Source organism: Schistocerca gregaria, chromosome 7 (assembly GCF_023897955.1).
Source record: "Schistocerca gregaria isolate iqSchGreg1 chromosome 7, iqSchGreg1.2, whole genome shotgun sequence".
NCBI lineage: Eukaryota > Metazoa > Arthropoda > Insecta > Orthoptera > Acrididae > Schistocerca > Schistocerca gregaria.
The window spans coordinates 359,350,115-359,362,427 of record NC_064926.1 but is presented as its reverse complement, the minus strand read 5'-3'; the positions used below and the strand labels follow the sequence as shown (position 1 = coordinate 359,362,427).

General features: G+C 39.5%; 1 protein-coding gene across 5 annotated transcripts in view; it reads right to left on the bottom strand.

Moving 5' to 3' along the window:
- LOC126281254 (very-long-chain (3R)-3-hydroxyacyl-CoA dehydratase) overlaps window positions 1-12,313 on the bottom strand; it is a 165,805-nt gene that overhangs the window by 45,139 nt on the left and 108,353 nt on the right. For all 5 annotated transcript variants that reach the window (XM_049980047.1, XM_049980048.1, XM_049980050.1 and 2 more), the window contains exons 4-5: window positions 9,875-9,985; window positions 3,391-3,511 (exon numbers count right to left, since the gene is read on the bottom strand). In XM_049980047.1, the coding sequence (XP_049836004.1) occupies window positions 3,391-3,511; window positions 9,875-9,985 (232 nt within the window). The remainder of the gene's footprint in view (window positions 1-3,390; window positions 3,512-9,874; window positions 9,986-12,313) is intronic.

Genomic DNA, 12,313 nt, shown 5'->3' with positions numbered 1-12,313 from the left:
TGCTCTTCACGCAGTATCTTATCTCCCATTTCATCTTATCTACATCTTCTTCCATTTCCATAATATTGTCCTCAAATACACCCTCTATATACTCCTTACACCTTTCTGCCTTCCCTTCTTTGCTTAGAACTGGGTTCCCATCTGAGCTCTTAATATTCGTACAAGTGGTTCCCTTATCTCCAAAGGTCTCTTTACTATTCCTGTAGGCAGTATCTAATCTTACCCCTACTGAGATAAGCTTCTACATCCTTACATTTGTCCTCTAGCCATCCCTGATTAGCAATTTTGCACTTCCTGTCGATCTCATTTTTGAGACATTTGTATTCCTTTTTGCCTGCTTCACTTACTGCATTTTTATATTTTCTCCTTTAATCAATTAAATTCAATATATCTTCTGGTACCCAAGGATTTCTACTAGCCCTCGTCTTTTGACCTACTTGATCCTCTGCTGCCTTCACTACTTCATCCCTCAGAGCTACACGTTCTTCTTCTATTGTATTTCTTTCCCCCCCTTCCTGTCAGTTGTTCCCTTATGCTCTCCCTGAAACTCTGTACAACCTCTGGTTTAGTCAGTTTATCCAGGTCCCATCTCCTTAACTTCCCACCTTTTTGCAGTTTCTTCAGTTTTAATCTACAGGTTATAACCAATAGATTGTGGTCAGAGTCCACATCTGCTCCTGGAAATGTCTTACAATTTAAAACCTGGTTCCTAAATCTCTGTCTTACCATTATATAATCTATCTGATACCTTCTAGTATCTCCAGGGTTCTTCCATGTATACAACCTTCTTTTATGATTCTGGAACCAAGTGTTAGCTATGATTAAGTTATGCTCTGTGCAAAATTCTACCAGACGGCTTCCTCTTTCATTTCGTAGCCCCAATCTATATTCACCCACTATGTTTCCTTCTCTCCCTTTTCCTACTGACGAATTCCGGTCACCCATGACTGTTAAATTTTCGTCTCTCTTCACTATCTCAATAATTTCTTTTATTTCATCATTTTCTTCATCATCTGCAGAGCTAGTTGGCATATAAACTTGTACTACTGTAGTAGGCTTGGGCTTCGTCTCTATCTTGGCCACAATAATGTGTTCACTATGCTGTTTGTAGTAGCTTACCCGCACTCCTATTTTTTTATTTATTATTAAACCTACTCCTGCATTACCCCTATTTGATTTTGTATTTATAACCATGTATTCACCTGACCAAAAGTCTTGTTCCTCCTGCCACCGAACTTCACTAATTCCCAATATATCTAACTTTAACCTGTCCATTTCCCTTTTTAAATTTTCTAACCTACCTGCCCAATTAAGGCATCTGACATTCCATGCTCCGATTCGTAGAACACCAGTTTTCTTTCTCCTGATAACGACATCCTCCTGAGTAGTCCCCGCCCGGAGATCCAAATGGGGGACTATTTTACCTCCGGAATATTTTACCCAAGAGGACGCCATCATCATTTAATCATACAGTAAAGCTGCATGTCCTCGGGAAAAATTACGGCTGTAGTTTCCCCTTGCTTTCAGCCGTTCGCAGTACCAGCACAGCAAGGCCGTTTTGGTTAATGTTGCAAGGCCAGATCAATCAATCATCCAGACTGTTGCCCTTGCAACTACTGAAAAGGCTGCTGCCCCTCTTCAGGAACCACATGTTTGTCTGGCCTCTCAAGAGATACCCCTCCGTTGTGGTTGCACCTACAGTACGGTCATACGTATCGCTGAGGCACGCAAGCCTCCCCACCAACTAGTCAGATTTCAAAGTTAAATATTCTAGTGGGAAATGGTAAAATCACTAGAATATATTGAAGGAAGTCTTTAATATGCAAATTATCAGGAAAACAAAATTTTGAAGTACATATTTTCTTCTTCCACTCAACCCAACTTCAAACACTAAAAAATGGTTAGAAATGGAAAAATGAAAAAATTAAAAGTTCGGGTAACTCGGGTTAAGTCAATACAATATGAGGAGTTGTACAGGTACATGATTAGTTTAAAAGAATACTGTTCTGGAAAAGTAGTATAGTCAATTGTCTGTTGCTTCAGAGATGATAATGGGAAGTCCACAATGGAATAAGAGCAGTATAAAAGGATGGATTACAAATCATGACAGAGGTGGTGTTGAGCTGTGGTCAGGAATAGTGAAAAAGAGAAATTTTTGGCCTTCAGACAATGACCTCTTTAGAAGTAGAAAAAACACATATTCACAAAAGCACAATTCACACACACACACACACACACACACACACACACACACACACACACACTTGGCCACTGTGTCATCAAGCTCTAGATTGGTACTCAGCACCTGGAAATGACAATAGCCATGTGTGTACGAGTTGTGCTTGTGTGACTGGGTGAGAGTTTTCTACTTTTGAAGGAGGACTTTGTCCAAAAGCCAAATGATTTAAGCATTCTTTTTCACTGTGCCTGTGTGTGACTCTCACCTCCACTATGTAGTCTCTAGCAATCTATCCTTTCCACATTGTTGACACTGATGTCTCATCCAATTTCACGTTCTGACAAATCTTTAAATTCATCGAAAAACCCATTAAATTTCAGTCTTATTTTTGCACTTCAGATATGGTCTTCTCATTGTCTTGGAACTGTGGGCACTTTCCTGCAACACAATTCATAACTTCATTTATTATTTTATCTTTCTCAGCAATGCTGAGAAATTTTAAGCTTTTGTACTTAGGTTTTAAAAATGTTGAGTTTGTCTGTCATTATTTCTCACTTATTGATCAAAGTGATTATGCTGTAATTTTAAATTGATTATCAATAGGATTTTGTCTTCAATCTGTTCGAAACAGTACATCAGTTTAATCTTTCACAATACATAGATGCAGTGTAGGTGTTTTATATGGCTTTGAGGTTGCAGAAGGTATTGTCAGAGAGCTCATTATATCTCGCCAACCTTTTTCTGTCAACTGAATCACTGAAATTAGAATTTTTCTTGGATAATATTGCAAGAACCTGAAAAACTGCTACAATATTTGAACCTTTGTTGGTAACAAATATGGTGTTCATCAGAGACAAGACACCATCAAGAGCGCCCCAGGGAAACTACTAAGTCCCTGACTGTTGGTGACCCTCCTGCATCTCTGGAAACATTCCTCATCCTCCAGAAACAGTTCGCACCTCAAAGTGGCAGTTTTCTTTCAATTTCTTGGAATGGTGGTTGGATAACGTTCCTTAGCACTCACTGTACCACGCACGGCTGCTCCATCAATAAGGAACTGAGTGTTTACAAGAAATCCATCTCCATACTCACCTTTAAAAGCTAAAATGTAAAATCAGGAAGAGAGGTACTGACCTTCCATCTTGATTTACCCTATGGGTTGATAAGGTAAAAAATGAAAACACAAATAAAATGAGTATTTTTATGGTTACCTTTTCTGTATCCTATTTCTTCTTTTTGCAATTTGTCATAAAGATCTGGATAATCTCCTCTGATATCTCTTGGGGTGTCATCATCGACATCATCTTCTGACTTCCAACGATCAAAATCAATCTGAAAAATCAGAAACAAATACATTTTAATTTTTTGAGAGTTAGTATAGTGAAGGAGCTGAAATTTTGCAGACATTGGATTAGAAGTGAGCTACTTGATACTATGAAAAAACTCTGATCTAATTAATATCAATTCCAATTTGAACTGTCAAGGGACATCATGTTCACTTCCCGTAATTCACAGCATGATATGGTAATTGCATCTGCATCAATGTCATCCAAGGTGAAACATTTTTTTCCAGGAATAATCTATTTGCATTATTAGAAATATCTTCAAATGCACCTATAATTTATGCAGTAACATAGTACTATGTTAGTTGTAAAATGTAAAATTTCATTGCTGGAAATGCCACACTTATTGAAATACTGTGGACTGTTACACTGTGACTGAACTAATTTCTTGTTGAAACCCAGTGTTTCCCCTCATCTGTGCAGGACCTCTTCATTTTTGATACATCTTTTTTGTTTCATATACGTTCCAAAATATTAAAAAATATTTGTGTGTTTTCCTAACTAATATCAGATATGGTGGATAGTGTCATTATGACGCCCAGAGCTTCCTACATAAACAATGGCACATTGCGCTCATTCATTCAGACATTATAGCCTGTAAATTCCAGCATGAAGGTTTGAAGTTATGTGTGAAATATGCTGTCAGTCACTAAGTCCAATTATTCTCAAGTACTGGATGAAATAGTCTGGGTATTTGCACAGTGAGTTGGACTGCCTCGGAATATGCACACAGTTTCTACATCTATACCTACATTTATTTATTTATTTACACATACATACCTACATACACAGCAATATTTATAAACCAATTGCTGAAGACAGTGCTACACCTTACAGATCATAGTCTACACTGGTATACATTAAAAGAATATTAAGTAAAAGAAATAAAGCTGAAGATGACATTTTAAGCAACCTTAGGCCAATATTTGGCAATCACAATGACTCCAGAGCTTGCGAACATCACTTGATCAATGATAGACCATGCAGGACATATTCTACATTGGTATAAGTACTCCACATCTTGTTGAACTCCACGGGAGAGGAGGAGGAGGAGATTAATGTCACATTGACAATGAGGTTATTAGAAAGATAGCACAAGCTCATATTAGGAAATGATAGAGAAGGAAAGCGGTCCTTTTGAAGGAAACATCCTGCCATTTGCTGCATGTGATTTAGGGAAATCACTGAAAACTTCAATCAGGATGGCCGGATATGGGTTTGACGCACTGTCCTCCCAAATGCGAGTCCGGTGTGCCGACCACTGCGTTACCCACTTGGTCTTGAGCTCCACAGTCACAAAGGGTTGTTGATATGGGATAATCGTATTTCTGCAAACTGTCTTTCGATCTAGCAGCCCTAGTTCCGAGCCAGTTCATAGTTTTCCACATGGGCTATTCTTCAGTGAAACCATCAGCAAAATTTTCCAATGGCGTCATCCAATGGTGTTCATTGAGCCTCTTTCACACTGTCTCTATACTGTTCCACTCTCAAGCAGCAAGCCGGAAAAACAAAACTGAATTCTTTCCATGTGATCTCCGATTTTGCTCATTTTATTATGACAATCATTTACTCCTGTGTAGGTAAGCGATGACAAAATATTTTCACATTCAGAGGAGGAAGGTGCGATTGGTATGTCATGAAAAAATCTTACTACAACAAATAACGCCTTTACTTCAATAATTGACATCTACATAGATACTCTGCAAATCACACTTAAGTGCCTGGCAGAACATTCATCAAACCACCTTCAAAATAATTCTCTATTAATCTAATCTCGAACAGTGTGTGGAAAAAACAAACACTTACATCTTTCCATGCGATTTCTGATTTCCCTTATTTTATTATGATGATAATTTCTCCCTCTGAAAGTTGGCATCGACAAAATATTTTCACATTCAGAGGCAAAAGTTGATGATTGAAATTTCATAAGAAAATTCTACAGCAGCAAATAATGCCTTTATTTTAATGGTGTTCACCCCAAATTCTGACACTCTGCCACCTGTTTTGCAATAATATGAAATGTGCTGCTCGTCTTGAACTTTCTTGATCTACTTCATTAATTTTATGTGGTAAGGATCCCAGACCGCGCAGTACTGCAAAAGAGGATTGACAAGCATAGTGTAGGCAGCATCTCTAGTAGTTACATTTTCTACGCACTCTGCCAATAAAACACTGTCTTTGGTTGGCCTTCCTCACAATATTTTCTGTTTGTTCTTTCCAGTTTCAGTTGTTTGTAATTCCTAGGTATCTAGTTGAATATATGGCCTTTAGATTTGACTGATATGTCATGTAACTGAAGTTCAAGTTTCCTTTTATCACTCATCTAGATGACCTTACAATTTTCATTATTTAGTGTCAATTGCCAATTCTTGCACCATAAAGATATCTTTTCCACATTGTTTTTCCAATTTGTTTTGATATTTTGATGACTTTACTAGACGATAAATGACAGCATAATCTGCAGACAACCTAGACGGCTGATCAGATTGTCTCCTAAATCATTTAGATAGATAAGGAACAGCAGAAGGCCTATAACACTACCATGGGTGTAACGTCACAAGTCAATATGCAATAGCATTTATTGCACTACTCTGAAGTACAGCTCATAGGTTTGGAGCCATTGGTGGTGATAGAAACAGCCGCTTGTATCTTAGTGTGACACATTCGCGCCTGTCGCTAGCCTAACCATGGGAACCAGTACATGTGCCAATTCGAGCGACAAAATGTTCAACCTCTAAGAATCTAAATAAACTATATTTAATATTATTCAATTTAGTTAAAAGTCAATATACTGCCCTTTGTTATTAAAAAGAAGATTGGAAGTTTGCCAGCTAGAAAGCTGAGATTTTTACACAGAGTTAGAGGAAATTACCTAAAACACCCCAAACGGACACTTGTAAGATTAAAGTCAGTTAGTATTCATAACAGTTTGTCTCTTAGTATCATTTCGAATCATTACTGTAGTTCACAAAATGTTAAGTCAATTTGTTTGAATTTTCATAATTAACATAATTTTTGATCTTTCAGAACTGTGAGTTCCTTCCTTCAGGAATGAAAGAGGAATAGGTTGCAGAATGTTGGCTAGCAAGTCAAATTGTTCAAATCCATATTATGAGAGACTCATAACCAACAGTTCCAAAATACAGAAAAAAACATTTTTCTTCTTTTAAATCTATCTGTTGGCAGTACTTCGAAATTTGTTTTCTGAAGGTAGGAATCAACTAACTACTCTGTCCGTATATAATTCTACAGTTTTCCCTAATGAATTTTGGTAACATTAAGTTCTCAGACTGTCAGTCTCTGGTTTGATTTTCATTAATTTGTAATTTAATACCTAGAACAAAGGCAATACCATGTCTCAACTGACTTTAACATAATACATGGATAAATTTATAGCAGAATGATGTGTGGAGCATAGAAACACAAACAGAAAACAGTATTCACATTACCTCTCAAGCTTTTGCTCTTTTTCTAGAAAAAGTACATTTGTTGAACCACTCAGACACTCAAATGTACAACCCTGTGATAATACTGATTTTTCATTATTGAAAATAGTTTCCTTAATGCTATCATTGCAATAGCAACTTCTGACTTTCAGCAGTTGGAACAGCATTCTCAGCACCATCTGTGGAAGCTGTCCCAGCTACTTATGTATCATGTTTGCTTGGGATTACCGATAGCAAAAATGAGCCTACCACTCTGATCCAAACACCTCCCCCCCTCCCCCCCACCCCCCCCCCCCCCCCCCACTACTGTCAACCTTCATAGGTCCCCAATGTGCCGTGCTGACTTACTTTGACTTCCACAGATTTCTTCACTACAGCCGCACTGACAGCAGGCAACCAAAATTCCACATATAATCTTGTTTAAAATAGGATATCAAATGAAACATCTTTCAGCCGCCTAGTTTCCAAACTTACTTTATTTGGCTACCAGTTTCTGCGATTTACTATGCCATCTTCAGGCCCTGACCGATGTGTAGGAAGATTCCACCTCAGTTCTGGTCAAAACATAGCCCAGCAATACTGGTTTTAGAAGATTTCTGCTGGCAAAAATCGGCAGATGACGGTTAAGTGATGGCTATAGAAAGTAGAAATCTATTACTACCAGTATTGCTGGCCCCTGTTTCACCAGAACTGAGGTGGAATCTTCCTACGCATTGGTCAGGGGCCTGAAGATGGCGTAGTAAATCAATGAAACTGGTAGCCAAATAAAATAAGTCTGGAAACAAGACAGCTGGAAAGGGTTTCATTTGACATACTACATCGAACACCCAAGTCCTGCAACCATCTCTGAAAATATGGACACACAGAGACTTGTTTAAAATAATCCCAACCATCATCTAACCATGATCCTCCTCTTTTTCCACCCAGCCATCACTTTGTAATTTTTCAGGAATTCCTCATTTTTCACCTGGCCTCACCACCTTTTCCTATATCCTTCCCAGAGAGTACATCATCATCATCATCATCATCACTCCTATGGGACACACTGCTATTATTAATCTGCAAATTGATCCAGACAAAGGCTCCACCACAGATGTCATGAATCATAATGAGGGTTTCCATCAACTTTCCTATTACTCTGCATACAAAAATTACGACAATGATCCCACCCCAGAAATCCAACATTATTTCCAGCAGCTCCTCAAGGCCTTAGTTCAGTCTAAAAACCAGACACCTGAAGCCATCTCCTTCTTCTCAGCAGCAACCCATCACACTCCTATCTTTTTCCTAATCCACATATGCAAGACCGCATGTCTTCCTACCGGTTATCCCATTGTGACTGGGAACAATGCTCCCACAGAATGAAGCTCTGCCTTTGTTGACTAACATCTCCAAACTATTGTCCATAACCTATCCTACATTCTAGACACTATCCACTTCCTTTACCAACTCTCCAAAATTCTAGTCCATTATCATCAGATTCCTTATTGGTCACTGTGGATGTGATATCCCTGTATACCAACATCCCCTAATGTCCTCCCTATTCCAACTCCTCCCCCCCCCCCCCCCATCTCTTCTAATCTTCCTAGTCAGCTGCATCCTGACCAACAATTATTTCGCTTTCAAAAACCAAATCTATAAACAAATCTGTGGTACTGCCATGAGTACTAGCATAGCACCAGGCTACACCAATTTATTTATTAGTAATCTGGAGGAATCCTTCCTTTCCAGTCAATACCTAAATCCCTTTGTCTGGTTCACATTCATTGACGACATTTTCATGATCAGGACTCACAGCAATGACAGTCTTTTTCTCTTTCCTCCATAACCCTATTCTCTTGAGCTCGACCCATGGCAAGGACAGCTGCACCTGTAGCGAAAGGTAAAAGATTTTGAAATTTGCCAGTAACCTCAGAAAGCCTTTAAAGACAGACAATACCTTACCCAACTAATCCATAAACAGATATCCCTTTCTATCTCTTCTTTTGACACCAGTAGACCTGTTAACCAACCACCAAATACTGAATAGTATTCTATGTAGGCATGAGAAGTAACCAATTATCTACTCACATTAGTCATCACTGTCAAACTGTGACGAACCACATACTGGGCCACACTGTTGCTGAACATTATGCACCACACTAAGCACGACTTCCAACAGCTGCGTCACTACATGGGCCACTTGGATACTCCCTTCCAGCACAAGTTTCTCTGACTTACACAAGTGGGAACTATATCTCCAACATATCCTATGGTATCACAAACCCCTGCCCCAAATCTCCACTAACCTGTTTCCAACTGCTTCACCTTACCTCTTCTCTCTTTCATCCACACCGCTACTTCCCTGTCCCAATTGTGTACTGCCTTCTACCACAACGTCCCCTCCCTCTCTCGCCCCTTTGCACCTGTCTCCCTTTCTCTCTCCCCTGTGTGTCTCCATCTTCTCCTTTTTTCTCCTCCCTCTCCCCCCTTCCCCTCACTCTATATCTCTTAGATGCTCTACCCTGTGAACATCTTTTATCTTGCTCAGCCAGTAAGTCATTTGTCAAAAGATCTGCCTCACTCTACCCCACTAACCCCTGCATACCACGTGCGTCTTCCCTATTGTCTCCCCTCTCCATCAACTTCGGCAAGTGCTTTCAATATTCGATGATCAATAAATAGTCTCACAGCAGCCATGTCAGTGTATAATTGGGTATCTGTGTGGATATGTGTACTTTTACTAGAAAATGGGCAACAGCTCAAAAGCTAGTGTGAATACTGTTTTCTGTGCTCCACACATCAGTCCGCTATAGGTGGGTGGTTGTCTTTCCCTTATTTTACATATTGATTCATCCAGGAATTTTCATTATTCTTATACACAGATAAATTTGCTATTAAACAGTTCAGAAAAACAGATACAATACCTTTAACCATGCTGGTTTCTGAGGTTTTGCTGTAAGTCGCGGCCACCAGCTATCATTTTCTTTTTTCAAAGTGAAATCCACTTGTCTGTCAGATATCTTATGGTTACTACCCTGTAAAACAAGAATATAAAGTAAATATTTAGAATAGTATCTGTAAGTTTCAGGAATATGTATCTGTTTTATACATATTTAAGATTTGAAATTACTGTTTGGGTATCATAATTTAAGTCTTCTGTGTTTTTTCTTAAAATTACTTTATGTGAACGAATGCTGATTACTTAATTAGGCCAGCTAGTTCCTATCTATCCTGCAGAACAAAATGGAGAGCTCGGCAGAAGATATGGAAGGACAACCCTATAAATTTCCACAGAAATTTTGTGGTCTATTACTACTTCATTTCAGATTTGTTCTTACAGATACTGTATATGTTTTCACATCAGAAATGATGTTCACAAGAATTGATCGCCATCTTATGCTGATAGAAAATCTTTCAAATATCTGAAAAGAAAATATCTGTCCAACTTAACTGCTAGGAACAGTACACAAGTTGCAATCAGACTGCCAAAACTGCAATAAAATTTGTAGTTTTACTGTTTCTTTTTTCATTACTTGTGCTGCCTGGTATGTTCTATTTGCAGGCAGACATAATTCACACTGATGATTCAAAACATTACGAGCACTGCTCATCATGAGGTAGTATGCTGCCTGGTGATGCTGAGGGCACATGAAACAGTAAGAGAAGCATTGAGTGGAGCAGAGACAAATAAGGAATCATTCTAGTGACAATAAGTGGCGCAAATGTGGAAACCCACTAACTTAAGTGACTTTGACAAAAGCCAGATTGTTGTGGCCCAGTGCTTGGAAGCGAGCACCTCAGAAATGGCAAAGCTGGTCAGCTGTTAGCACGCTACTGTCGTGACCATCTACGAAAACTGGTTGATGAATGCTGAAACCATGAGCGGGCGACAAGAAAAAAAAAGTTGGATGACCATACCACATCACAGAACATAGGGACCAGAGGCACGCCCGCTCTCTAAAGTAGGGTACGCGTCAACCTGTAGCAGATCTGATGACAGAGTACAGTGTTGCTGCATGCACAAATGTTTTGGAGCACACTGCTCAGCACAAAGTGTTGGACATGGTGTTCTGCAGCAGAGGACCCCTACAAGTTCCCATGCCGACCCAACACTAGCAATTGCGATTACAGTGGGCACAGGATATCAAGATTGGACTGTGAATCAATGGAATCACATCGCTTAGTTGGATTGGATCCTATTTAGTGTTAAACCAGATCAATGGTCATGTCCAGATACACTGTCATCCAGGTGAATTGCTGCACGAAACAAGCAACGTGCCAAAGGTGCAGGCCGGTGGGAGCAGTATTATGTTAAGCGGGACAGTCTACTGAGCTTCCATAGGACCTGTGATAGCAACTGAAGGCACCATGACAGATGCGGACCACACAAACATTCCAATATGAAATTTTCACTCTGCAGTGGACTGTGTGTTGATATGAAACTTCCTGGCAGATTAATACTGTGTGCCGGACCAATACTCAAACTCGGGACCTTTGCCATTCGCAGGAAAGTGCTCTACTGACTGAGCTACCCAAGCACAAATCACAACCCATCCTCTTAGATATTGGCAGAATTGAAACTGTGAGGAAGGGTCGTGAGTTGTGCTTGGGTAGCTCAGTAAATAGAGCACTTGCCCATAAAAGACAAACATCTCCATTTCGAGTCTTGGTCCGGCAGACAGTTTTAGTTTGTCAGGAAGTTTTACATGAACATTATTAGGGACCAACACCTGTAGCCATTCATGGTTGATTTCTTCCTCAACAGTGACGGCATCTCCCACCAGGATAACTTTGTGTGTGACAAGCCCAGAATTGTGCTGCAGAGGTTTGAGGAGCATGATAACGATGACTTGGCCATCAAATTCAGCTTTTCTGAATCTGATGAAAGCCAACTGGGACACTATCGGGTGCCAGCTCCGTGCCCACAAACCAGCCATCCATAAATTATAGCAAGTGTGTGATGTGTGTAGGCAGCTGGTACCACAAACCTTGAAAACCTATCAAATACTTGTTGAATCCGTGGCAAACAGAATCACTGCTGAATTGCTTTCCAGAGGTGGACCAACACACTTTTGAGAAGGTGGTCATAACATTTAGGCTCATCAGTGTATTATTTACAGCAAAAGTGACAATATATTTTCAGCATCTCAGACAAACATGAACACTACCTTTCAGTTCTTTTCCTTGTGTGAATATAACAGCACCATTACAGTTCTCACATTCAATACTCTACAGATGAAGCTTAAAAATACAATTTACTGTATAAAAGTGGTCAGTCGGTTCCTCCAAGTCTTTTACTAGTCTTGACCTCTAGGGTATCCAGGATCTTTGAGATAATGGCATATTGTTAACGGAGATAATGT